The sequence below is a fragment of the Ceratotherium simum genome, chromosome 2 (assembly GCF_057802395.1).
Source record: "Ceratotherium simum simum isolate JZ-2026a chromosome 2, ASM5780239v1, whole genome shotgun sequence".
Lineage (NCBI taxonomy): Eukaryota > Metazoa > Chordata > Mammalia > Perissodactyla > Rhinocerotidae > Ceratotherium > Ceratotherium simum.
In genome coordinates, this window is record NC_141901.1 from 40,549,663 (window position 1) to 40,575,839 (window position 26,177).

General features: G+C 53.6%; 1 protein-coding gene across 2 annotated transcripts; it reads left to right on the forward strand.

Annotated features, from left to right (window-relative positions):
* Window positions 1–3,786: 3,786 nt before the first annotated feature.
* Window positions 3,787–20,170, forward strand: LOC106802754 (MIR9-1 host gene). 2 transcript variants are annotated; one of them, XM_087419215.1, is made up of 4 exons: window positions 3,787–3,952; window positions 10,554–10,653; window positions 11,008–11,050; window positions 19,848–20,170. In XM_087419215.1, the coding sequence occupies exons 1-4, from the start codon at window positions 3,882–3,884 to the stop codon at window positions 19,892–19,894; spliced, it is 261 nt and encodes an 86-aa protein (XP_087275341.1). In that variant the 5' UTR covers window positions 3,787–3,881; the 3' UTR covers window positions 19,895–20,170. The 2 variants fall into 2 exon arrangements, with proteins under 2 accessions (XP_087275341.1, XP_087275348.1); XM_087419222.1 differs by lacking the exon at window positions 11,008–11,050.
* Window positions 20,171–26,177: the final 6,007 nt, after the last annotated feature.

The window sequence follows — 26,177 nt, forward strand, 5'->3', positions numbered from 1 at the left end:
CCTGATGATCGAAACAAAGGAAAAATATGCTTTTATTTAATTACCTGAGTATTTCAGGGGAGTGGCTTAATCCCAAAATGTATTTTGGGACCCAAATTACAAAGATCTGTCCAAAAGCTTCAGCCAGAGAGCATAATTCAGGCCACGTTTTTCTCTCCATGGGCCTCTCCAGGCACACAGACAATGGGTGGGTATCAGGACTGTAGGGATGGGGGTGGGGTCAGGCGCTGGAAAGAATGCAGGCTCCTAGGCTAACTGAGACACTTATAGACCCAGATCAGTTCCTGGGACTTGGTGTGCTCTCCCCACAGCCCCCTCAGAATTTCCCTGGAAGGACTCCGGGTGGGGTCTGCAGACCATCGCTCTACAGAGCGCTGCAGCGGAGTGTGCTGTGTGCTGCAAGCAGAAGGCTCTGCTCCAACCGAGGCCTTCCTAGGGAGACTGAGGCTGGTGGGCCAAGCACAAGGGGACCTAAGGTACCCATTTTATCCAATTCTGGGCAGTAGAAGGGTCTCTTCTAGTCAAACAAACTGCTGAATAGTCACTAACACACAACACCATAGATATTACGCCTCCCCTCTCTTCACACACACCCCCACACAGATCCCACAGGACACACATTTTACCAATACCCTCCCTCTCCACCCACAATGTGCTCAATCCACATGACGGCAAACTCAGACTTGCAGACACACTCATACCTTTATTAATTCATCAATTACTGGGCACCCACTATGTTTTGGGCGTAGACTTAGATACCACAGACTTGAATATGTATGAATTTGCCTCTGCCCTTGAGGGGCTGTCTCACTTGCTACCCTCAAAGTAATTTCTTTTTTGAAACTAGAGTGACATGTCTTGGTATACAAACCAATCCCAGTTAATATGATGGTAGGGAGTTTTCTGTTTCTTTCATGGCTTATAGCTCCATCTCCATTGGAATAAAGACAGATGCCTCACTCACCTCCATCCCTGAGCAGAAGTGGTGGGAGATCGCTTGTCAAGTCCACCCAGACAAAACCAAACAAAAATTACTTCATCAGGAATCTGGGCAGAGAGGGGAGATTCCATGGAGATAGTGCCAGGACAACTTAGACTAATCTCCATTTTCTTTTGTGGGGACACTGTTTAGGCTGAGGTACCTCTGTAGAACCCAAAGTGACAGTAAGAGGCAGGGGGATCTAGCTCTTTATCTAACTATTTGGGGAAATTTAGATATGTACCCAATTCTCTCCTGATTTTGGTTTTTGAGGAAGTCCAGTTAAGTCTGAATTTGGCCAATGGGGGGGAGGTGGAGGGTCTCCGTTGGGCAAAGAAACCTTTCTGTCCTCTCCCCTCCCCGACAAAAATAGAGAGGTAGCTGAAAGAGAAGAAGGTTCCTGCTGATCCCAGTTGCCTTTTCCTAGCTGTCTAGATGGTGCAGGCCAGGGTAAGGGGTTGTGGAGATGAGCTTGGGCCCCACAGAGGGCAGGGGACGTTGTTGGAAATTGGTGACAGACAAGAAAGAGGAGAGTGTTAGCTAGCAGGACAGCCCGCTCTTTCCCACAAGCTGGCCCCAGCCTCCTAAGCGCTGGGTGGGGGGAGGAAAGAGGGGGAGAAGGTCTGCTTAAGGTGCTTTGAAGGGGTCTTGTGGAGAGCAAATAGGGAAATATTTATAGGGGAAGTTGGTGGTGTGCGTAGGAGAAGTGTAGGCTCTACTTAGGATTGCTGGAATGTCTAGAGGATATTGGGTATCCTGTAAAGGGGTGTGAGGTGGTGTACTGAGAAATATTTGAGGAGGTTTGTAGACACGAAGAGGAAGGGCTGGAGGGGCCTATCGTTTCTCTGAGATGCATTTAGGGAATGCATTTAGCAGCACAGCCAGTAGAGTAGGTCTATCTCTGAGAGTGTTTGGGGAGGATTCCGCTTTTCTGCAACTGTAGGAGCAACAGCGACCCCAGTGCTCCCCCAGTGCTCCATTCTGAGCTGTAGGTGTACCTGGGAGGGGGCAGGAGGAAACAAAGTAGGGAGTGGACACTTTGTCTCTCTCCTCTCACCACCATTGCTGGCTGATGTGCTCCCTGTTCTGGGAGGGGGAAGAATTGGTGCTGTGGAAGCTTCTAGAAAGCCTTTCCCTTGGGTAAGGGCCCTGAGACCAAGTGGAGGCTGACAGAGAGAAAAAAGCTGCGCCAAGCACAGCCTTGGGAATGCCCTGAGACCTGGGGAAATCAGGCTGTTTGCTTCACCTCTGTACCGCTATTCTGGTAGTGAAACACAGGTCCCTGGGCTTTATCCTATTTTGAAGTGTCCCCCACCCCACGATCATGCAGCGATTATTCAGACATTCTCTAGTCTTTGAGTGCAGCACCAAATGAAAACCACTGGCCAGTGGCTTGCATCTAACCAAGGCGAACAGCATTCAGGCTCAGCTTTGTCCTAGAGTATGCTGAGGCGGGACCCTGGGGTGCATGAAACAATCTGGCTGGGCCTGATGGCCAAACTTGGGGTCCCCTGGAATGCACCCCTGTTGGCGTAGTGTTCAGGGATCTTTGGTGATAAGAGCAGGCCCATATTCAGCAGACAGACAGGCTCCAGGTATCTAAGTCCTAGGATTTCTTAGCAAACGGGCCGAGAGTAGGGTGAATGGAGGGGTACGGTACCTCAGGACGGGAATTTGGACTGCTCCCTGGCAGGCACAGCTGCTCAGCTAGGAGACTGAAGCTCGCTCTCAGAGTGCTCCACTAGGCAGGGAGAATCCAGATCCTGCCTGTGGGTCAGCGTGTGCTGCTGGGGTTGGGACACCGCCTTATTCAGCTCTGATTCTCCAGGCCAGATGGAGAGCCAGGTCGGGAAAGCCCGGAACCTGAAACCTTGCTGGAGAGTGATCCTTCTCCTCGTGACCCCACCTCTCTAGGCGCCTGGAGATGGAACAGGGACAGGGGCGAAGGGCTTGCAGTTGGAGGCGCACGGGGTAGGGAAGGGGAGAGAAGGCGCTAGCTAGGGCCTCCATGGCTGAGTCAAATCTATGGGTGTTGCCCAGGCTAATGCCAGCTGGGATCCTCCAGCTTCCCCTACCTGGAACTTTGGTGCTGTGAACAAGTTCAAGAGATATTCCCATTTCTGCACGGCGAAAAAAGAGGTCCAGCCTCGCTCAGACGCGCGTCCCGTCTCCCAGTAAGAGTCCCAAACTTCCAGAATCTTACCCTCGCTGTTTGGGGTTGAAAATCAACTAGAGAGGTTCTTGCAGTCCTAAAAGATTAGGATCACAGTCTGGGAGGGATCAGAACCCGAGGAGCACAAAGACTATTCTGATGAAAGGAAGGTAGGGGTAGAGTCTCCAGTAATCTGGTTCTTTTTGAGGAGATGTCACCCGATCTCTTTTCCCGTCTTCGAGCCCTGGACCTGGTGCCATATAACTAGAGCCAAAATGGAAAACGTACAACCTACAAAACGAGTGAGGTTGGAGATCAAAACCACAAATGGCAATGGATTGGAGGTGGCAGGCGGGTCTCGGGGGTGGGTGAGGCAGCAAGACGCTGGGAATCAGCAGACATAGTAGTTTCTCCCCCCTCCCCCCAATTTTCCGAGAGGAGGGGCGCCCCAATTGCGCTCTCCGGCTCGACTGGAGAAGCGGGAGGGGCGGGGCCGACGGGGGAACGAGGCGGTGACGTCAGACTCGGAGGAACCAATCAGAGGCTGGCCTGGGGAGGGAGCGTGAAAGGATGAATGAAAAGTCCGGAGCCGGAGCGCGCCCGGGCCAGAGCCGCGGCGGAGGCGGAGGAGACAGCGAGCGAGGTGAGAGGCCCGCTCTGCCCTGCTAGCCTTGGCTCCGCGGAGCCTGAGATCCCGGCGGGCGCCTCCGCCCGTCGCCAGCTGAGCCCTGGCACCCCGGACCCAAGGCCATGGCGCTCCGTGGGCGGGAATGTGCCCGGAGGACCGCACAGAGAGCACAGATGGGCACCCTGGGCTCGATGTAAGTGGCCTGGCCGGCTCGGGGCAGGAGATGGGCGAGCGCTTCGGAACCCAGCGTGCCTGCGCGTCTGCCACGAGGGGCCGGCCGAGCCCCACACCCTCCTCGGGGCTCCCGGGACCTCCTGGACGATTCCCATTCCTGATCGGAACCCCCGCCAACCCCTATGGCACGTCGAGCCTCGGACCCCCGGCCATTTTCACAGCCCTGGGTGATTTCTGGACCTCTTTGTACAAAGCTCATTCTCGGGGTGGGGGGTGGGGAGTCCTGCGGGGCCTGGGACTCAGCTCACCTGCCTGGCCCACCGTCCTCTCTCCTCCTCCCACTCCATCTCGTGGGTGCTCTCCTGGATCCCTTCCCGGGTGGGGTCTTTGCCCTTTCCTTCTCTCCTTGAGAGACTCGCTTGGGAGTCTCTGGGTTGCCTCCCACCCCACCCCCACTGGCTTCCCTCTCTCTTTGCGTTGCCGGGATTTCCCTGTTTCTTGCTGGGACGCCTTCGGGGTTTTACCCCCAGGATTTCGGTACCTGCTCCCCCTTTTAGTCGGTAGCTTGAATCCAGCCCTTTCCCCTGCACCAGCTCTGCTTCGCTTCCATCGCCCTCGCGAGTTGGGAGATGTGATGGGGCCGCTCCCCTCCTCCCTGCTACGACCCCCACGCGGGGGCTCGGGTTCCTCTGAAGGCTAAGGCTCCGGCTATCGGATGCGCCTGGATCTTCCAAAGGAGGGCAGTGGAGACCCCATGAGGTTGGGGAGGCCTCCGCCTCGGTCCCGGCGGTCTTCCCGGGTAGCACGAAAAGCCCACGAGTCTCTCCTCCCCGGGACCAGCAGAACTCCCGCTTTTGGCTGGAAGGGGGAGCGGGAAAACGAGCGTCGGAAGCTTTTGGGGTCCGGGAAAGATCTTCGGACTTCGACACCATCGGTCGTCGCATCCTTTCCACGCCTTTTTCGGTCTCTGTCGTGTCTGTATCCTTGTGTCTCCGAGTCTTTTTCCGTCTGGGACTCCGTTTCTCTCTTCGCCCCCCACCTCCACCCGTGTACCCTCTCCCTAACCCCCACCGGCGGGCGACCCGGAGGCGGCGGCGGTGCTGGCGGCGGCGGCGGCGGCAGCCGAGGGGCTGCGCGGAAGAGGCGGCGGCGGCAGCCAGGAGGCGGGGTTGGTTGTTATCTTTGGTTATCTAGCTGTATGAGTGGTGTGGAGTCTTCATAAAGCTAGATAACCGAAAGTAAAAATAACCCCATACACTGCGCAGAGGGACCCCGGGAAAGCTGGCCGCACGGGCGGGCGGGGGAAGCCTAAGCGAGGGGTTAGAGCCGCGAGGACCCGCGGGCCGTGGGAGGCGAGAAGAGGACCCGGCGGCCCGCGCGCCTCCAGACCGCGCCTGTCGGGGCGACTTCCCACCCCCCAACCCGGTCCGCGCAGGTAGGAGTCGCCGTCCCTTTTCACTTTAGCCGGGGGCAATATCTTCCCCCGCCGAGTTGGGGGGAAGCAAGAAAGCGGCATTGTGGTTACCTCTCGGGATGGGGCCTTTTCCAGCAGGCTGTGAATTGGGTCACTGCCAGAGAAGCTGCTCCAAGGGAGAGATCTGTTGAAATCTAGTTGCAGGGTTATTCGGGCCAGTGCCTGGGGCTCCCGGCCCAGGCCTCTCCCGTGGGCTCCGATGAACAGCTTCCCGCAGGCTATCCACAGCTACTGCTGGGGTGAGAGGGTTTGAGGAGGTCACCTGAGAATGCTGGTCTTTGCTTTGATGACTCCCTGAAGCCATATAGGTCTATGCAGCTTGGTTGGGAGCTGAGAATGGCAAAGTGGAGATAAATGGATGTAGCGCTGGAGGTACTGGGTGGGGGGTTGCTCAAGAAGAAGACAGCCTGGCTGGGAAACCTTTTGCCCAGGCTGGGTTCTGGGGCAATGGAGTGCAGAGTATTTCTCAGCTCACTTGTTTCCATATTCTTTCCTCCTTCCGACCCAGGAGCTGAATCTGATGTCTTGAAAAGCTTCTCATGCCAGCTTTGTCTTCACAGACCAAAGGGGTTGAGTTGGGGTCTTTCAGGACACCCTCCCTTCCCACTCCATCCTCACTCTCTTGGAAATCATCTCCAAGAGCAAATGGCCTCAAGGGGCTCAAACACAAAGGAATTTGTAGCTTAGTATTTATGCTGCCCAGAGAAAGCGAAGAATTAGAGAGATTAATCAGGGCCTTTCCTAAAAGAATCCATTTATATGGCCTGACCTAAATATTTCAAGCAAAAGAGTGTTTAGGCGCAGTGGAAAGGAGGGTGGTCTAGAGTCACTTGGTAGAATAAAGTAAACGTAGCAAAGCTAGAGGTAGCCCCTCTGCATTTATTACCTCTCCCCATCCCATCCCCCACCTCCTGGCATTCCAGAACACAGGGCAGGGCAGGGCAGGAAGGGGTAAAAAGAGGGCAGGAGAACTGGATGAAATAACCTTGTACTGACTCCAGTTTCCTGTGTAAATTTAAAATTTCCTCCCAGGAACTGATTTTATAGCTAGAAGATTATGATTCAATTATATGTAATATGGGAGAAATATTGGGGAACCCAAACTAAGACAATTGGGCTTCAGAGAGCCTAGTGTCCATATGTTTCCTTACTTCAGAGGTTGGAGGAAGGAGAGATTAGCAGCCTCTTGCTTTTTGAGCTGTTTGGAATTTGGGTTTTTTGGAGCGGGGCAATTGGAGACAGGATTAGGGAGAAAGGGAGCAGGTTTGGGGCAGGGGCTAATAATCCCTAACACCACGCCATACTTCCTGGGAACAGCGCTCTGCCTACGTGCCTTTCTCTGATCCTCCAACACTGTAGCTGTTGTTAACCCCATTTTACAGGTGGGGAACCACAGACTCTAGTGAGTTGCTAATGTCACTCAATGGTTTCAAACCCATTGCTTTTTCTGATACTCTACACTTGCCTGAGGGAAGGGCTTGAGAGGGTGAGGTGGGGAGACCCGGATGGAGAAGAGCTAAGAAGGGAGGGAATCAGAGCATCAGGGGAGAGGGAAGGCCCATGGAGAGATGCAAGGCCTGGTTGTGAGCATGGGCTGGGGAGTTGCGACCTGAGGAGAAGAAGCACCAAGAAAAATAGGCCTTTTTTTTCTTTTTTCTTTTTTTTTTTTATTTTTCATGTAACTGGTTGGAAATGTGTATTTGGGATCTCCTGAGACTCACCCACATAAGACTTAGAAGATATATTATTAACCACAATGGGTTTATATTATTATTGTTGTATCCCGTTAGGACATTTCACCACAGGATCTCTGAAGGAGAATACCGGGTCTGAGGGAACTGGTGGGTTGAAGGTTTACACCCTACAGAACAAGCAGCTCAGTGGAAAGGGGGAGTAGAGGCCAGGAGGAGTGTGGGGGTGAGGGTGTGTGTCTGCCTTATGTGTACAGATGGTGTGTGCGTGTGGGGGTGGGGGTGGGGTTGTCAGGAGAATGATGCGTGACTGTTTGTGAGCTGTGTGTCTGCTTATGAGGATGAGAAACTGAGTGGTGTGTGACCTGGTTTGAGGTTAGATGTGTGTGATCCACGGTGGGCAGGAAGCTCTGGTGTGAGGTTAGCGATGCCTGGCTATGTATGGGTGTAAATCCACTAGAGGAACAGACATTCTGGGCTTCAAGGGGTTTTACCAAATGCACACATCACAGTGACACCACTGGGTCCTGCCTCCTGCCTCCCCCAACCTTTATAGCAGATAGTACCCCCTCCAGCTAAACCAATAGGAGAACTGACAGAATGGGGGTTCAGGGATGCTAGGTTGAAAGGGGCTCTGAAGGGTCTCACCAGTTACCAGTTAGGAAATTTCTTCCTTTGTATCATCACGCTTCTGTCTGTGCCCAAGAATTTTTACCTCTATTCTTCAGATCTTGCAACATCCACCTATTCCTACTGGAAAGCAAATTCTAAGCTGGTTTTTTAATCCATTCTCTCCTCAGTCCTTCATCCCAGTGCCCTCCTATTGAATTCTGAGTCCAGAAGTTCAAAGGCAATTTTCTCCTAAATGTAAAACTCTCTTAAAACTCAAGTTTTACATTGTCATTCACACCCTCACCCTGAGACAAATTTTTCCCAATTCTAGGAATGGAAAGGGTTTTGTTGAAAGGTCCTTAAAGTCATAAGAACTGTCACAATCAGCAAGCGTAGCAAGGGAAAGAGAAAGAGCAAGTGTAACTGAACCAAGGTCGATGTTTAGGCACCATCATTTACCAGCTACGCAGATCTCTGAACCTCAGCTCAGATATTTGTATAATAGGGATAAGACTCTATATCCTCAGGGTTGTCACATGGAGCAAATGAAGAATTCTATATAAAATATCTTATAATATGTTATGATGCCCATGGGTAAGGAATAATTCTTAGACTGCAGAAGGGTTAAAGGCTACAGTTTGGAACAACAGTTTGAAAGCATATGACTGATTTCAGAATCAATAAAATCAAGCAAAAAGGACAGCTCTTTGGCATATTCTTGACTGAGGATTTCAAAACATTTAAAGTCGAGGAAGTTCTTCCTTCTTTTCCAGCTTTGGGAGTTGAAGAGGGACTCGTGGGACCTGGGTAGGCAGTGTCTGAAGACTGGGGAGAAGAGGAACAGTCCTTGGGAAACCTGTTAAGGGAAGAGGCTAGAGTCCACGAGGCAGAATGGCCATCGTGTTTCTCTCCTTAATGGATCTTACAACTTATTGGTAAGAGTATTTATGATTGGTAAACAGACTTATGTAGATAGAGAAATATGGCATGTGTAATAATGCCACTCCAAGTTTATTCCATTAGACTTCTAGAGTTACTAAAAACACAGTTTATTAAATTAAAGGACCAGTTAGGTAGTGGGTATAATTAATGAACCAAATAAAGACCTGCCTATCAGCATGCAGACTTTTCTTCCTCACTGAGTGACTTTAGGAAGGAGTGTTTTCTCTCCTCTTGCCTCCCAGCCCCTCAACTCAGTTCCCAAGGTTGGTAACCCACCAGAGAAGCACAGGCCCCTCTGCATTCTTCTACATCTGGAAGATCTTCTTGAAGTCTGTACTTCCCAAGGTTTGGGAGTTGGAATACTCATTTATTTCTTCACCTCCTTCCCACCCAGTGTTCTGGGGACAGACTGACCTTTTCGCCTCCTTTCCTTTGCTACTGAGACCTCAGAGATTGTGGGGGTTATGGCACTGTCTCTTCCGGTGGCAGGGTTTGCCCACTTCCCTAGGAGATAAACGAATTTAGGTTAATGCTTTAAAATCATTGGAGGGAAAGAACAGACAAAACCATAAAAACATTCTCGGAGCTCTGAGGAGAATGAGGAGCAGGGTTATGGAAGGTAAAGGTGGGTGGTGCATATTTAGATAGGAGAGAGGTGAGAGAAAAGGGGAACCCTTCCTTGCCACCCAGGCTCTCCCAGGGCTCAGAGTGAAACCCCCCCCCCTCCTGCCCTAATCCCCCCATTAAGGCTGCTCTGAGTTTGTTATGACAGCGGCTGAAGGCAGCTGAATTGCTGTTTGCTGTGTCTGCTAATTGGGCTGAAGGGTTGGAATCTGGACACTGAAAGAGACCATTGTTGCTGTTTACCTTCCACAACCGCCTCCCTGGGGACCTTCTGGGTGAAGGGGAGCAGCATGCCCTCAGGGTCATTGCACCCATTCCCTGTCTCTGCATAAGGGACTGGGGTGGGGAGACAGGCCATCTCATTGCCTTGGGGTGGTGTGAACTTCCACAGCACAGAAGAGACAAGCCCAACACCTGAGTCGGTCTCTAGGCCAGGCCTGGGGCCATCGGGAGCTCCTAGGAGACGGGAGTCAATATGCTTGTCCTTCTCTTCTCTATTCATTCCCTTCTTCTACAGGGCCCCTAGCTTTGCCTCTCCCTCCAGATGATCAGGCTTAACGCCTGCAATTTTTCTTTTCTGCTTTCTTCCAAGCCAGTGATCTCAACCTGGTTATGCACCAAAATCATTTGGGAAACTTTTAAAAAAATACTGATGTTTAGACCCAGCCCCAAACCAATGAAATCAGAGTATCTGGGAATGAGGCCTAGGCGTCGATATCATTTAAAAGCTCCCTCAGTGTTTCTAATGTGCAGCTAGGGTTAAGAACCACTGATACAGGCTCATCTCTGCCCAGGACACACACACACACCTGTGCACGGGCACATACACACATGCACCCTTCCCTGCCTTCCCTACCTTTCCTCCCAAGCTCCTGATATCTATAATACTATCAGGCAGATTGTGTATCTTCACCTGTGTATCTTCTTCATCTTTATTACTAAATTCCTTGTAGGAGTCTTAGAATTTAGGGTGGAATTTAGAGGTCTGTACCCTGTCAACTACCTCAACCTGAGCTCTTCCCCAAGGGCAGGATTTATGACTCCATCTCCCTGTGGATTTCCAAATAGGATCCAGATGAGGACTGAGATAATACAGACATTTAAGTCATTAGGGTTGGAGGAGTGAGAGGTTCAGAGTTTCCTTGACTCTTGTGCTCTTCCCCCCAAAGTAGTATTGGCAGTTTGGAGGTCTTCAGAGAGGAGAAACTTTCTTCAGGAATACATCTGCCCCTTTCTTTACTGTTTCCAAATGTTTCTGCTTCTTCTCTTTCCTTTAGCTTCTCACCTGGGGCGGGCAGGTGCTCCACCACCCTCTCGCCCTCTTTCATCCACACGTGCGCCAGAGCCACATCCAGCACCACGGACAGCTCCCAGGAGGTGAGTGAGATGGCTGTGCTGACCCCCTTTGGGAGGGTTAGGAGGGGGTCCTCTTGTCTGCACGGTCAGATATTAAAAACTACAGATTTTTTAATCTGTGGGAGTTATTTGCAGGCAGATGTGGAGTCTCAGGGAAAGGAAAAGGCTGAGGGCAGTTGACATTCCATTTCAAGCAAATTGGGTTTGTCCTCGTTGGGGAGTCTGAATGAGAGAGGCTGCTCCAGCAGTAAGAAGGATGAATATTAGACTTCAGGGAGGATTTAACCTAAGCTCATGTAAGATACAAAGTGTACCAGTCAGGTAAAGCTAAAATGAGCCTTGGATATCATCAGCCCTATATCCCTCATTTTACAGATCCCAAGAGAGTGGAAGAGGTGTGACCAAGGTCCCTCAGCTGGTTAGTGGAAGTGCCAAGACTCAGGCTTCTGAATTCCAGCCCAGCCCTGCCTATTGTGTCTGATACCTCCTTTAGGAGTCTCCCTGCCTAAGTTGGGTGGAGCAGGCCTAATGGTGGTAGGGAGAGTTCACAGGTTACCCCCATACAAAAAAGGACAAGACGCATATCTGGGCATGTGAGGTGTCCACACAAGCCAAGAAGTCTATCTGAGGAGGCCTGAGAGAGAAGTACAGGGGAAAGCATACCCTGCAGTAGCTGGCAAGCCCATGGGAGAAAAGGCAAGGGGGCAACAACCATCTGCCAGGGCACAGAGGCCAGTGGATGGCCACAAGGAGTCTCCAGAGGCCAGCAAGAGTCACGCAAACTGGAACGGGGCCTGGGAAAGGCCCTTCTGTGTGCCCAGGCCTGCTCCCCCAACACCGTGAGCCGGGAAACAAAGAGGCCATTCTCTCTAGGATTTGATGCCGCCATCTCCGGCTGGCAGTGCCAGGTGGTGGGGGCATTAGGGGATGTCGATCCATTATCCCCCCCAACTTGTAGGTCCTCTGGGGCTGGATGTTGGGGAGGTGGATGTTCCATGCTATGTTGCCATGGCAACCACCCCAACCCCCACCTTCCAAAACACAAAGAGAGACAGCTTTCACCCCCAACCCCCAAGAAGAACCTGGGTCTGGCTAGGAATCTTCCCTTGGGAATCCTCCTTTCTGAGGCACAAGCCATGGCACGCGTAAGCATCACCCTCTTTTCAGCACCCAGAGCTGAAGGTTTTGCCATCAGCAGGCCATACGGGCAGGGAGGTTGGTGCATCTAGAGTTTCTGTATAAGGTTGTGCAAGTGAGGTTGTGCAAGTGAGCACGAGTCCCTTGTACTTAGCCCTCTCTCCCCGCAAGCTCTCCTGTCCCTCACCTATAGCCAAGGCCATCCTAGGCCTTCTCAGCTGAAGCAATGGGGCCTTGACCTTCTACTCTTTCCCAGAAGTGAGGGACACCCTGCTACCCCCAGCAAGCCTCCAGGCTGTGGGAACAGAGAAGAGGGAGTCATTCCTGCCATCCTCCATCTGCACCCTCCGCCATTACTTATTCGACATTCTGCCCCCTCCTTCCGCTCGTTAAGCCTGATTTGCATACATTTGCATAATACAACTTATTTGCATTCCAGGAGGCTCATGGTAGGAGCCAGGAAAAACGGGGAGGGGGTTTGTAGAAGAGAGAAAAGGGGAAAGATTTTGTTTTCATCAAAGTGTGTGTGTGTGTGTGTGTGTGTGTGTGTGTGTGTGTTGGGGGGAGGTGGCAGGAAGAGGACAGAAATAAAAACTCACACTACTTTCTTTCTTCCCTTCTGCCCTCCCTCCCTGAACTAGACTCAAATGCCAAAGAGAGATGCCAAGGGGCCAGCTTTTCTGTCCTTTTTTGTCTTGCTTCCTCTGGCCTTGGCTCCCCAGCCTGGCCCCCCACCTTGTTGGGCTCAGGCTTCAGAAAGAAAGAAGCAGGGGTAAGAGGCAAGGCTGTGGGAACGGAAGCAGAGGAAGAGGGAGGCCGCCATCTTAGGTAGCTGGCGTCTATAAAATGGCCGCCTCTCCAGGGCTGAGAGGCAGCCCTGGTTGGTGGACATGGAGGGAGGTGAGACCATAAGGACTTTATGGCTGACCAAGAACACTGTTGAGTCTTCCTTCTAGTGGAATTGGGAAGAGAGGATGGGGAGAGAAGAAAAGAGGGAGAGATGAGGAAGGGCAGCCCCGGAAGAGATGCGAGCCTCACACAGGAGGAAGGGTGGTGGAGAGGCCTCGACGCTGGGCTTAGTTCCAGACCCCTTCTGAGCACCAGTGGTCAGAAGACTTGGAGGACTGTGGGTAATGCAAAAACTACCGGAGGAATCAGAACTGGGAGTATCAGCAGGAGGAGGGAGAGGGTAAGTTGTGGGCAGGCAGGATCATCTGCCAGTTTGAGGGTCTCTCTGGGGCCTATGAAGGGCGGCTGTGTACTTGAGGTAAAGCTCCAAATCTTCTCTCCTCAGCCCGGCAGTCCGGCTTCCATCTTCATAAGTCTGGTGAAATTGCACCTTCTCAGGTCACTCACAGCTTGCTCAGGCCTTGTGACCTCTGTGGAACATTTCATACTGATATCCATCCTGTCTTCTCCTTTGGCCTTTGGTTCTCCTGTTATATCCCTGATTATTCCTTCTGGGTTCTCTTCGTTGAGTCTGCTGGGTCGACCAGTTCTCCAGCCAATAGTGTTCCCCAAGGTTCTACTATCAGCTTTTTTTCTTTTTTCTGTCCTACTCACCTTCATTCACTTTTATCACTTCAACCATCAGCTGGAGTTATAAATGCTCATTTCATTTCTCTAGCCTTGACCACTTTGAAACTCCAGATTTGTACGCTAACTACTGCCTGTGGTCCTGCCACTAGCTCCCAGATCAGACTGGAGTGGTATATTTGATTGGCTAAGCCTGGACCACATGCCCAGGCCCTCGCTGCAAGGAGGGCTGGGAAGGTACCTGTGCTTTTGGCTTCTGTAGTCGCAGATAAGTGCAGCCTCCCTCCAAAACTCACTCATGAGGGAGCCATTCCCCAGACATAGGAAGGGCGTTCAGATGCTTACTCACTCCACATTGGGCTTCAAGTCTTGCCCCATGTTCCTGCTTCCCTACCTCTGTCAGTGGCAGCATTAAACTCTAGGCCCTCAGGTGCAAGTCCTGAGCATTTTTTGCCCTTTTCCTTCCCCCTGGTCCAAGTCAGTCACATCAGAACTCATCACTTCCTCCTTTGTAGCACGTCTCACGTCCATACCTTCCTTTCCCTTATCCGTGCCTCCATGTCAGCCCGTTCATTCAACAGGCCTTTATTGAGTGCCTACTGTGGGCTGGGTGCTGTGCTGAAGAGGACGGTGGAATACAAAGCTGCTTTGAGGGGCTAGCAGTCCAGTAGGGGAGGCAGACACACAATTACAAGGCAGTGTGAAGACTGCGGTGGGAGCATCGGGGAGGGAGCTGTGGGCCACCTTATGGGAGTTAAGGAAGGCTTCCTGGAGGGAGCCAAAAGATTGATGACAAAAGATAAACGAAATAAAAGTGATAAAAGGTAAGCAGGGGGTTGTCAGTCTAAGGAGTTTGAGGAAGTGGATGGTGGTGAAGAGTGGACAGTGTATGTGAGGGCAGGGAAGTAGGGAAGAGCATGGTGCATTAAGGGCCTAGTGTTCATCAAAGGGAGTCTGGGCTGGAGGAGATGGGAAGAGGAGGCAGAAGTTCCGTTATTAAGAGCTTTATGTGCTCCACCAGGGAGGCTGCATCTGATGGGGGTGCTGGGAAGTTGGCTGAGAGCCTCAGAGACGCTGGGTGCAGGGTATGGCTGGGACCAGGACCAGGACACCTGCATCTAGCTGCCCACTGAGCCCAGCACCCAACCAGACACTTGACTGGCTCTTGGCTAGTTCTGAACAAATGAAGGAACATATCAAAGGCCTGGAAGCCACCTGAGGAAGAGTCTCAGCCTCTCCCCATCCAGAATCAACCTCCCCCACACCCCGGCATGCACACACCAGGCAGGCTGGTGGGAGCCCTCTGGGGAGAAATGTGGAGAAGCCAAGGTTGGTCCCCAGCACAATGAGTGCCCCAAGATCAGGACAGGAGATGGGCCATTGGGGACTGAAGAATAGAGAAGGGGGTTCAGTCCTGGAAACTTCCTGGAAGAGGGAGTGAGGGAAGGTATAAGGGGGAATCCAGGGGTGGGCCAAGGCTCTGAGAGGATTCTTCCCAGAGAAAGGGGGTGAGGGGCTGGAGAGACAGCTGAGGAGATGATGAGGCCGCTGCTGGCCACTGGGGTGGAATGTAAGTTGCTGGGTGCCGGCTACTGCCCCTCCCCCATGCCCAGCCTCTGCACAAAGACCTCTCTGTGAGTGGCCGTGGAAGTGGCCCTGTCAGGTGAGGGGGCTTAGCTCCCCGGGGGCCCATTGGGAGTGGTGAAATGGGGTTGGAGGAGGGGAGGGCTGAGAGGAGGCCTCAAGCTTTAACCAGGTCTGGGAAAGAACTAGAAGCTGAGACCTGGCCAGGGTCTCACAGTGAGGCCAGGCAGGGTGGAGCCATTCCCAGAATAGGCTCCTCTCTATGCTCCAGCCAGGCCCCACAGGTCCCCAGCACCAAGGCCCTGCTCCCACCCCCACCCCGTTTCTTCCCAGCTATAGACTCCTGATCCTGCCAGGCCTCTCCAGCCTCCCTTCCCCAACCCATACATGCCTTCCCATGGTGCTTCTGGGGCTGACCCCGCCCTGAGCCTCTCTCATCTTCCCAGCATAGGGACTATTGGAGTCCACCTCCAGCTCCTGCGCAGAGCTCCCCCTCCCCTCAGGGGAAGGCTGTGTTGGGAGGGTGGAAAGACAAGATCGACCAGAGCCAAAAAGGAGTCCTGAGGCTGCCTCAGTCTCCAACCCAGTCTCGTCCTCCACAGGGGAGGTCTCTCCTCACCTGGCCTCAGGTCACTCATTGCTAATCAGCAGTGTGGGTCGACCTTCTCCCCCACCTCCAACCCCTTGTTGGGCACACTGTCCCTTCTAATAAATGTTTGGATTTGGGGCGCTGCAAGCAGAATGACAGCAGTCACAGCCTCAGCTTGCAGGTTGCCCACAGATTTGATAGAGGGGCTCTGTCCACAGGAAGGACAACGAAAGAAGGAGGTTTTGGTTTTTAACTCTGGAATCGGGCTGGTCAGGATACAAATTCTGGCTTCCCTCCCTTACTACCTGGGTCGCCATAGGCAAGCCGCTTAATGTCTTTGGATCCTAACTTCCAGGGCTGTCCTGAGGATCAAATGGGTCAGTGTGAACGAGAGGGCTTCATAAGGCTGTGTGCAGATGTCCAGTGTTAATTCTCAGTGCTGAGGGACACAGTTAGAGGGGCCATTGCAGGTAGTGGGGACAATCAGGTAAGGACAATCCAGGGTTTGGAAATGAGGGCGTGGATTGCCAGGAAGGAGAGTGAAGGGACTCTGGGTACAATCCATGATGAAGGCCTGTCTGAGAAGCGTGGCTGGGCTCCGGGGACTGCCTGGAGCTCTCGTGGTCTCACGCAGGCCAGCGTCTTGCTGGACTGGTTTGGGAGGCACTCGTTTTTAACAGCTAGGTGGTAGACTGGTAGACCATGACCACAGCTTCTTCCAGCCTTCTCAGGAAGAACTTCCTGCTGGCCCTGTTCCACTACTGTCCAGCAATCCGGGAGGAAGGGAGGGGTGGAGTGAAGCTCGAGTTCCCCGCACATTGCCCTAGCCCCCTCTGCTCCCTCCCTGCAGCCCTCATCTCCATATGATCCAGAGGGAGCGCTAGCCAGACATTGTGACCCTCCACTAAATGTGCACAAAATGGTACCTCCAAGCCCTGCCACTTAGGACCCTCAAGTCCCTGATGTTATGGTTGGTTCCTCAGCATTGTCAGGAGGGAGCTAAATTCCAACTTATTGGGGGCCGGCCCCGTGGCGTAGCGGTTAAGTGCGTGCGCTCCGCTGCTGGCGGCCGGGGTTCAGATCCTGGGCATGCACAGATGCACCACTTGTCAAGGCCATGCTGTGGCAGCATCCCATATAAAGTGGAGGAAGATGGGCACGGATGTTAGCTCAGGGCCAGTCTTCCTCAGCAAAAAGAGGAGGATTGGCATGGGTGTTAGCTCAGGGCTGATCTTCCTCACAAAAAAATAAATAAATTTCAACTTATTTAGATCCCTTGGCCCATGAGCCAGGGAGACTTTGAGCACAAGCATCTCTAGTCTCTACGCGGTCATTCCTTGTTGTACAAGTGAGTCAGGAGGAGGAATGGTTTGGGCATCATCCCCCACAAGTAGCACTGGAGACTTGAGGCCTGAAGGGAAGGACCAGGCTAAGGCTGGCATATGGAGGGAGAGCCCTGGGCACAGGGAGCATGAGCTTCACCCAGCTGGGGCTACCTTCTGCTGGGTTTGTCCATCTGGCACCAGCTGGCTTTCCGGCACTGCCCCCGCAACCAACCAGACTCCTTCTTCTGCTGTTGCCATGGCAATTGGCTGCCATCTTGTACTCAGGGCACTACCTCATATCTGGATTTTCCCATGGGGTTCCTGGAGGACGGGAGATAGGTCTTCAGGGATTTATCCCTTCCTCCTGATATTCATGCAATAAAAATTCATATGAATGTGCTTTTTAAAAATAGCCAAAATGGAGGCTTACCACATGTCAGACTCTGTCCTTAATGTATTTAATTTGGCTAAGAAAGCATTAATGAGATAAAATTTAAGAGGTTCCCACCTAGTTTCCTGTTTCTTTTCTTTTTTTTTTTTTTTTTGTGAGGAAGATCAACCCTGTGCTAACATCTGCCAATCCTCCTCTTTTTTTTTGCTGAAGAAGACTGGCCCTGGGCTAACATCTGTGACCATCTTCCTCCACTTTATATGGGATGCCGCCACAGCATGGCCCGCCAAGCGGTACGTTGGTGCGCGCCCGGGATCCGAACCCCGACGCTTGCGCCACCGGGCCGGCCCCCCAGTTTCCTGTTTCTATGACAGACTTTTCCTCTCTCCAGTCAGGAAATTCCATGATCTTTCTTATTCTTCTCTTGGGAAGTTCTTCCCAATGTCTAACCAAGATCTGTACTGCTGAAGCACCAGTTCTTTGACCCTTGGCTTGACATGGCTGATTTGAGAGGTAAGGAAGGAACTGCCACCCAGCTTTAGTCTCTTTATTGGGCTTGCTGGACTCCAGCTGTTGAGACAGGGAAACTGAGACTTAGCTAGCTTGGTGAGAGGTCCGAGTGCCCCTTAAAGACTTGGGGGCCCCAAGTCTAAAACCTTTTGTTTAGAGAAGGGGAGTCTATATCACAAAATGCTTTGAAATGTCCCTTCCTTGTCCCTATCCCCACCCAAAGAAAGAGGCAGGAGCCAGAGGCCATTGGAAAGTGGTAGTTTCCCAGGCTTTCCGGGGCAGCCCAGAAGGCAGTCTCCCCCTCCCACCACTGGGGAGGTTCCAACAAGGGTCCCTGAGAGATCCTGGGATGGTGAGAATTCCCTCACTCTGGAGCTCAAGCAGAAAGCAGAGAGTGGTCACCTTGACCTAGAGGGGCATCTGTAAGGGGCACTGAGCAGGGGCCAGCTTTGCTGAGGGAATCTTGAATGAGGAGCAGGTGGAGAGAGAAAGGAAGCCATTCTCAAGTGAGGAAGGGTGGGCTGGCAGGGAGGGGCTGGGGATAATTTATGATGTCATTGTTCCCCGCCCCACTTTCCCAGCCCCCACCCTCTTCCCAGCCCCCTGCTACTGTACCGTTGCTAGGAGATGCTTGCTATGTCAGGGGCTGGGAGGGTGGAACAGGAGGAGACTGTTCCATCTGGACTCCTCCTTCCCCACCCAGGGGAAGGCCCTGAGCTTCCTCCACCACCCCTTCCCAGGCCCTGACAGATGCCAGTCTCTTCTATCATTCCCCCAAATCCAGCCAGCCTGGGCCAACAGGGCTCTCAGGCAGGCCGAGGATCTGGAGCAAGGAATGGGAAAGAGCTGTGGAGGGAGAGATGACAGCCTTAGTTGGGACACTGAGGAACAGCTGGCTGCCTCAGGGCCTCTGGGAGCCAGCCCAAGCTGGGAAGAGGGCCAGAGGGGGTCAGGGACACAGGGCTCCCGGAGCCCAGGTTTGAGGGAGACTGAGTCCTTACCTTTAGTGAGCTTCCAGTATAACAGGCGAGGCCCACCTCCTATTCCCGCCCCTCCAAAGTATGGTCAAGGTCAAGGTTAGGGACCTGGCAAAGGTGGGGGTTGTGGGGGGGGGGGAGGGGGGGCAGGGAGGAGGGAGGTAAATCTGGAAAATCTGAGACTAGGTAGGAGGGAGGTGACACTGATCTGAGGAGTTGGCCTGTGCAGGGCAGTGGCTCAGATCCTCTCCTCTTTCTGAAATTCTATTCTCAGATTTTAAAGCCCTTGGAGTAGTCGGGTGAGGTGAACTTTGGGGGCTTCCAAAGCTAGGGCTCCCAACTCCGAATGGGGCAGGAAAGGAATGCTGTGGCCACAGCTGGCCTCTGACACCTGACTTCTGTGTGGCCCCTGCTGACTTTACTTTCCTTTCCGGGGCGCAGCTTCCCTCCACCCCAGGAAGGGAGGAGCTGGCCTTGACTCAGCACCCACTTGCTTGTGTAAGCTCTTTCTTAGCCATTATCTCAGTTAATCTTCCAGCAGTCCTGAAAACTGGCGATACTGTCCCCACTTTACAAAGGCAGAATCTGAGCCCCAAGAAGGACATGTAAGTTGCCCATGACTACCAAATTGGGCCAGGCTTCAAATGGGTTTCGTGGATCCCAAAGCATGTGCTGTCTCCCTCCCCTGTGCCGACTTCTGGCAGAACATGTTCCAGACAGTCAGAGGGACTGAGATGAGAGGACCAGAGAGGCAGGGGGACCTCTGGGCATGTTCTCAGGGGAGGAAGGGGGTGCTCCTTCTCAGGTGCAGGAGTGAAGTCTGAGGGATGCTAAAACGGCCCTTGCCAGTTGAAGACAGGATTGGGGAGGAGGCCACAGGAGCTGTAGAAGCCACCAAAATCCTCTCAGGTTGCTCCCTGGCCAAGGGAAGCATGCTCTCCGCCTTCCTGAAGCAAGTCCCCTGGGCCACCCCCTAATTTCTCACCTGCTTGGGATCTGCCTTCCTGCCCTGGGCATTCCCCTCCCCCAGGGCCCCGGGTGGAGCCCCTAGAAGAGACGGCTAGACTCAGACACTGGACGCTCTCCCTGGAAGCTTGTCTTCTGTCTCCTGCTGAGGTCTCTATCCAAAGAGAACCTTTTTCACTCTTGACATTTTTTCTTTTCAGACCAAAAGAAGAACCTACTTTACCTGGTTGGCCTGGGTTCCCTCTGAGAAGCCTTCCTGGATTGACTAAAAGATGAAGCTAAACTCTAGCCAGTTGACCGGCTCTGCCAAAAAGCCTTTGAGCAGGATGGAAGTAGGCAGGCCCTAGCCTCCAGCCTAGGCAGCCCATTACGCCTGGAGCCACCTGGGATAAGATTTTGCTTCACCATTTCTCCCGTGTCCACAAGCTGTCCGTCCTGGCCCATCTTGGTTTCTCCTGTGTCGTCTGAGCTGAGATTCTCTGAGATGGAAGACCCATCTCATGCCTAATAAAGACTCTTGAATACTGAACAACAGTACTAGTGGTAGTGGATATACCTGCACAGGGTTGGGAGGGGAGGGACTGATGGAGAGGAGGACAGTACTGGGCTCCCTCTAAGAGACCAGTGCATGGAAGCCACCTTTGCTACAGAAGGGGGAAGCCTCACTAAGAACTCCCACCTGTGGGGGGTGGGTAGGGAGTAAAAAGCTCCTTGGCTTCTTCCACCTCTCTCAGCCACCCCAGAACACCAACCCCATCCATGATCTGGCCAGTCCCAACTCAGGGCAATGGGCTGATACTTCCAGCCAAGGAGGCCCGCAGATACCATCCCAAAGACCAAGAGAATGGGAGAGGGTGGGGTTGCTTCCCCAGAGTGCCATGTGGGAGATCACTGAGTGGCTCTCTGTCTCCTCCACAAAAGGATCCTCAGAAATGTCCTCCTGGGTTTGAACAGACCACAGAGAAAGAGCACCCCTGTCCCACGAGGCCACCGGCTCCTGCTTCCTCTCTGTCCTCACTAGAGCAGAAGGGAATGAATATGCCTAGCAAGAGGGATTCAGGTTACACAGCAGGTAGGACTTCCCAACGAGACCTGGGAGGGAACCTAAAGGATCAGGGGAACCACAGCAAGATGGAGCTGGAACTGTGCTCTTGACCCATTTCCCCCCATAACACATCTGTATCCAACATGCTCCCCCAACAGGTAGGCCCATCTCATGCTCTAGAGAGCTCCTGCTGGAAAGTATTAGCAGAGTCCAGATGGCCAGCACCTTTGAGCTCTCCACCACCCTCTACAACGTCCTTCCTCCCGTCTAACCACAGTCCCTCCATGAAACTATGGTTTGAATCCCAGAATTTTTCTAAATAGAAAAGGCTTAAGATAATATATGTGGTACAATTCTAATAGCACAAAAGGGAAAGTATGTCTTCTTCCCACCCTCTCCCCAGCCACTCACCTCTGCCCCCAAGAGGCAACCACTAGTACCTGCGTCCTCCCTGAGATACTCCATATGAATCCAAGCACATATGTCTATACCCCCTTCCTTTTACACACTGACCACAGCATTTTTAGCTCTTCTAGACCCAGACTCCTAACCTGAGGTCAAGATGAACCTCAGTGGATCCTTGCCTCTGCAAAAATTGCATGCAGAGTGCTGGCTAGGCACCTGGGCACTGTTTCTAGGAAGAAGCAACACATTGAGAGCCACTTGATCTAGCCCAGCTCCTCATTTCACAGAGGGAACTGAGGCCAGAGAAGGGAAAGGCCATGTCCAGGGGCCTCAGTATGGTGGAGACTCATCGGGAGAAGAATTCTAGGCTCCCCCAATCTACATGCCAAGGAGCCCCATGGTCCCCCACAAGGACAGGGTCTAGGAGGGCTGACTGAGGCCGAGGACACAGCCAGGATAAGGCAGTTATATTTGCATCACAATCTGTCGTATAGAAGTCAGCAGGCCCGGCCAGTGTGTCTGAGGTTCCCAGCCCTCCTTTCAGGACCTTCCTGCTACCTGGCCTTGCAAGGACCCACTGTGGAATGCAGGACTGCGGCCCCAGGGGTCTGTCCCTGGGGAGGAGAGGTGAAACAAGACAGGGTCTGGCCTGGGGTCAGCAGGAAGGAAGTTGCCCAGGTCTGGCCTCCCTCTCCCCTGCTCATGGCCTCCTTACCCTCTGGGTGTTGGGGGCCTGGGCAGGGAGAGGCAACTGGTGATTGAGGCCAGCCCGCCCCTTCCACTAGTGGCCTCCTGGCTTGAAAGGGAGGATCTTGGTGAAGGAGTTAGGGCCCGCACGAGGAGGGGGGACGAAGGACTCCTCTGAGCACAGGAAAGGAAAGCAAGACACCAGCAACAGCAGGTGGGAGAGGAGCGACAGAGGGTGGGCTGCCTTTTGGAAACAGAAAGACCCAGAGCCAGACAGAGGCAGGAGGGGTGGGGAAGGGCCCCTCTCTAACAGGGATGCCAGGACTAAGGTGGGAGGGTCCAGGCGGGACACTTTGGAATGCGCTCTTAGAGTCCCACTGAGCATATGCAGATGAGGCCTGTCTGTATGCAAATGAGACCGTCTGTATGCAGATGAGGAGAGAGGGCATTCTCTTCTCAGGGTTACCATAGAGCCCACCCCCACCCCCTTCCCTCAGGGCCCCAGCTGCAAGGCAGCCTGGGAAGAGGCCAGGCCTGGGGGGGGGCAACTTGCAATAGAAGGTTAGACGTCAGGAAGGACTTACCAAAGGAAAATGGCCAGTTCTGGGAAAGGAACTGGAGATGAAATGGGAATATAGAGGGGCTGCTGGGAGAGCCAAGCAAAAAAGATGGGGGTGGACCAGGAAAGAACATCTCAGTCACCAGGAAACACAGGCAGAAAGCTTTGAGAGGGAGGCAGGAAGAAAAAGAACTTCGACTGAGCATCCACTCCATTCCAGGTCCCACATGGACTGCCTTGCACTCACAGTCTCACTGGATCCCAGTGATAACCTGTGAGGCCTTCCACAGACAAGGCCCAGACAGACTGACAGACACGTCCAGGTCACACAGTTTGCAAATGTCACGGCCCTGGCCTGTCTGACTTCATGGAAGGCAGCCACAGCGACTTTCTTATACTGACCTGGCAAGCCGAGACTGGAACAGCTCCTCCTGACATGAGGGGAGGTGAAGGGCATTAGGGGCTATGGGGCTGTGCCTGGGTAAGGGGCGCTGATACACCCTGAGGGAGGTCTGGCTGGGCCTCAGGCCCAGATAGGGCCTGCAGAGGACAGTGAACTAGCAGTGGAGACTGGGGTGGGGCTGTTGGGGGAGTGGAGTGGGCAGAAACCAGGAGGTGGTCATCAGGGCAGGAAGGATGCCAGGGATAATACAGTGGGGGAAACTGAGGCCCAGAGAGATTGGGAGAGTTGCCCTCCTCACACAGCAGATCCAAGTCCAAGCCAGGCCTGAACCCTGGGCATTGGGCCCCCAGCCCAGGGCCCCTTCCTGGCAGGGCAGAGGCTGGGAGTGGGGGTATCTTTGAGAATAGCCTCTCCTCTTCCTCTGGTGGCCCCCGGCCCCCCACATCCAATGGTGTAGCCAAGGCCTTTGTGGGGAAGCCGTGGGGAAGAGAGGCCCCTTGTTGGCCCATTCATCGTGCAGGAGGCTCGGCCAATGCCAGTCCCCGGCCCCGGCTGGTTCTCCTTCCTGGGGGTGCCAGCCGGCCCCCACCCGCTGTCACAGCCCGCTCCCCAGCTCTGTCGTTTCCTGGAGCCTCAGGGCTTTGGCCCTGGTCCCGGCTGAAGGATGGCGGGGAGCCCCGGCCCCCGCGCCCCCCGCACCTCGCCTTTCACATGCTGGCACCAGAGCCGTGGGAACGCTGGACGGCAGCTGGGCACCGGTACCCGGCTCTGCCCATCCCCAGCCCGGCCAACCTCAGAGAGGGGAGATGAACAGGCTGCCCCCAAAAAATGCCCTTCCAGGATGGGGCCCTAGAAATCCTTAGCACTAATTATGAATCTGGGGACAAACAGGCATTTGCAAGTCAATTAGTGACAGAACTTTCCCAGGAAAGAGCTTCATCTAGGCTCAGCTTCAGACACAGCCACATGCTGGGTCATCTTGTCCCTCCTCCTGCCTCTGCCCTGCTCGAAGCTCAGGGATAGAGGCTGGTCCAGTGTTCTGCCAGCCCCTATGTGGCTGAGGGTGCCAGAGCCCTGAGTGGGCATGAGGGGCAGGAGGGCAAGGCTGCCCTCTGCTGAGGTCAGCTAGAGGTCACTATAGGGCTGCCACCAGGAGACATCCTGTCAGGGCCCTGGCCTCAGTTCCACCTGTGACAGAACCTGGCGGGCTCCTGGATGGAATTGCCAAGGAGACAGCTGGCTCGGACACGGTGGCATGGGTGGGTTGACAGGAAAATAGAAGTCATTGTGAAAGGGCCAGGGAGAGATGCTTCCCAGAGAACACAGAGAAACCAGGACACGAGGAGGCCAAGGGGGAGAGAAACGGTCCCAGGCATCTCAGCTCGTGCCCAGGCAGGAGACACAGAGCCTGAGGGGGTCAGCCACACCTATGGGAATTTAGGTGGATGGGCCCGCCATCTGGGGCCACTTCCCATGGAGAGGGAGACAGAGTGTGTGTGATGTGGCTCCTCCCAGGCTGGGAGGCCTTTAGCTGCAAAAGGGGCTCTCTGCTGAGAGGACCCCTTAATTGGGGGAAGGGAGGGCGGGAAGGGGCCGCTGGGGGCAAAAGCCCTAGAGCCAGCCTTGCCATCTGAGGGAGAGATTAAGGGATTATAATTAAAACGCGTTTGAGGGACTCCGAGCAGGTGGGTTGGGGCTGGTGCTAACGATCTAATTGCTGCCTTTCGCGGGGGCTTTTGCCAGGGCCTGGCTGCTGGGGCTCCTCCATAATGAGCAGGGTGGTTTTTTTTTAAGGAGCGTGGTTGAGAAGAGGCGGAGTTGAGGGGCCAGGCGGCGAAGGGTTTTTCTTCACTTTGAACACCCCAGCTCACAGGGTCCCTGCCACAGAGTCTCCCCCTGCTGCCCTTCCTGAGAAACCAAGAGGAGGCTGCAGCATGATGGAGTCATGGGAGGCCTAGAGAAGAGTTTTTTGGGCCAGGAATGAGCAAAGAGGGTGCTTAAGTCCCCACAGAGAGGGGACATTGAGACTGGTGATATTAGGATGTCCTTGGAATAGGAGTGTCCTTGGAACAATTAGAACAGGCAATATTAACTGAAAATGTATTCTGTGTCAAGCATTGTACTAAACACTTTATAAACATATTTAACCCTCACCACCACAGTAAAGTGGGTCTTCCCTCAGGAGCAGACTGAGCCAGGCCCAGCCCCCTAGCTAAGCAGGTGCCAGGAGTCCCACTGACCAGGGGTGGCCTCTTTCAGACCCTTCTTTCTAGGAAGGGACAGATGGACAAACCCTCTCTAGACTCTGAGAGACCTCAGACTGAGGGTCAAGAGTATGCAGGTTGCAGCCCAAAGACCCCCAGCTATGGGGGTCCAGCCTCACCTAAGTGGTGCAGCCTCCTCTCCTGCCTCTCATGCGAAAAGCACACTAGGAACCTGGACACATATCGGGTGTCACACTGCTAAACCCTGCATGTGCTGTTCCCTTGCCTTGGAAAGTCGTCCCTCTTGCTCATTTTCTGCCCTTCTGAGAGGTCTCCCTCTCCCTCCATCCCTGGGGCTCCCTGAGAGTTGAGGGTTATCTCTGGCCACCCAGATCCCAGCTGAGAGGGTGCTTATCATGCATTTAGCAAACAAATGAATGTCCTGGGGAGCAGGGGGTGTTTACTTTTATAGCTACAAGGCCAGAGACAGAGTATCTCGGAGGATACACGATTTACCAGGAACGTTGGTTGTCTCTGGGATGAGGACTGGGGGGAGGGGATGGAGGAAGCAGGGAAACTAGTGCACCATTTTGTGCCTCTGAAGTTTTGTGCCTTTAAAGTGAAGAGATTACTTACTCATAAATAAATCTAATTTAACTTAAAATGTTAATTATTCTATCTTTTGTGTGCATGTGTGTGAGGAAGATCAGCCCTGAGCTAACATCTGATGTCAATCCTCCTCTTTTTGCTGAGGAAGATTGGCCCTGGGCTAACATCTTCCTCTGCTTTATATGGGACACGACCACAGCATGGCTTGAGACGCGGTGCGTCGGCGCACGCCTGGGATCCGGGCCTGCGAACCCCGGGCCACGGAAGCAGAGTGCGCACACTTAACCGCTGTGCCATTGGGCTGGCCCTTGTGTCTTTTTTAAAGGCTGTAGAAGGACGATGTTCAACCCCAAAGGCCAGAGCATAAGAGAACCCCTTAGACTCCTCACTTGGGAGGAAAGAGTGGAATTTCAGTCCTATCTCTCTACCTCACCCTTCCTTCGCCCTGCTCCTGCTTCCCCCCAGGCCAGCGAGGCCTGGTCAGTTTGCCCCACACTCTGCTCAGGTCTTCCAAGGGCCTTTCAGGATTGGCCCGGAGAGCAGAAGTGCCCCCGCCTCCAAACCCTCTCTCTATGCAGTTGGCATTGTGGGCAGAGCACCTGGATTCTCCCCGGCCCT

Excerpts from the sequence above, each read along its gene's own strand:
- LOC106802754 (XM_087419215.1), top strand. The coding sequence starts at position 3,882 with ATGGCGCTCCGTGGGCGGGAATGTGCCCGGAGGACCGCACAGAGAGCA. Across the intron at positions 3,953-10,553 it reads ATGGGCACCCTGGGCTCGAT|CTTCTCACCTGGGGCGGGCA; the intron begins GTAAGTGGCCTG and ends TCTTTCCTTTAG. Across the intron at positions 10,654-11,007 it reads CCACGGACAGCTCCCAGGAG|ATCCCAAGAGAGTGGAAGAG; the intron begins GTGAGTGAGATG and ends CTCATTTTACAG.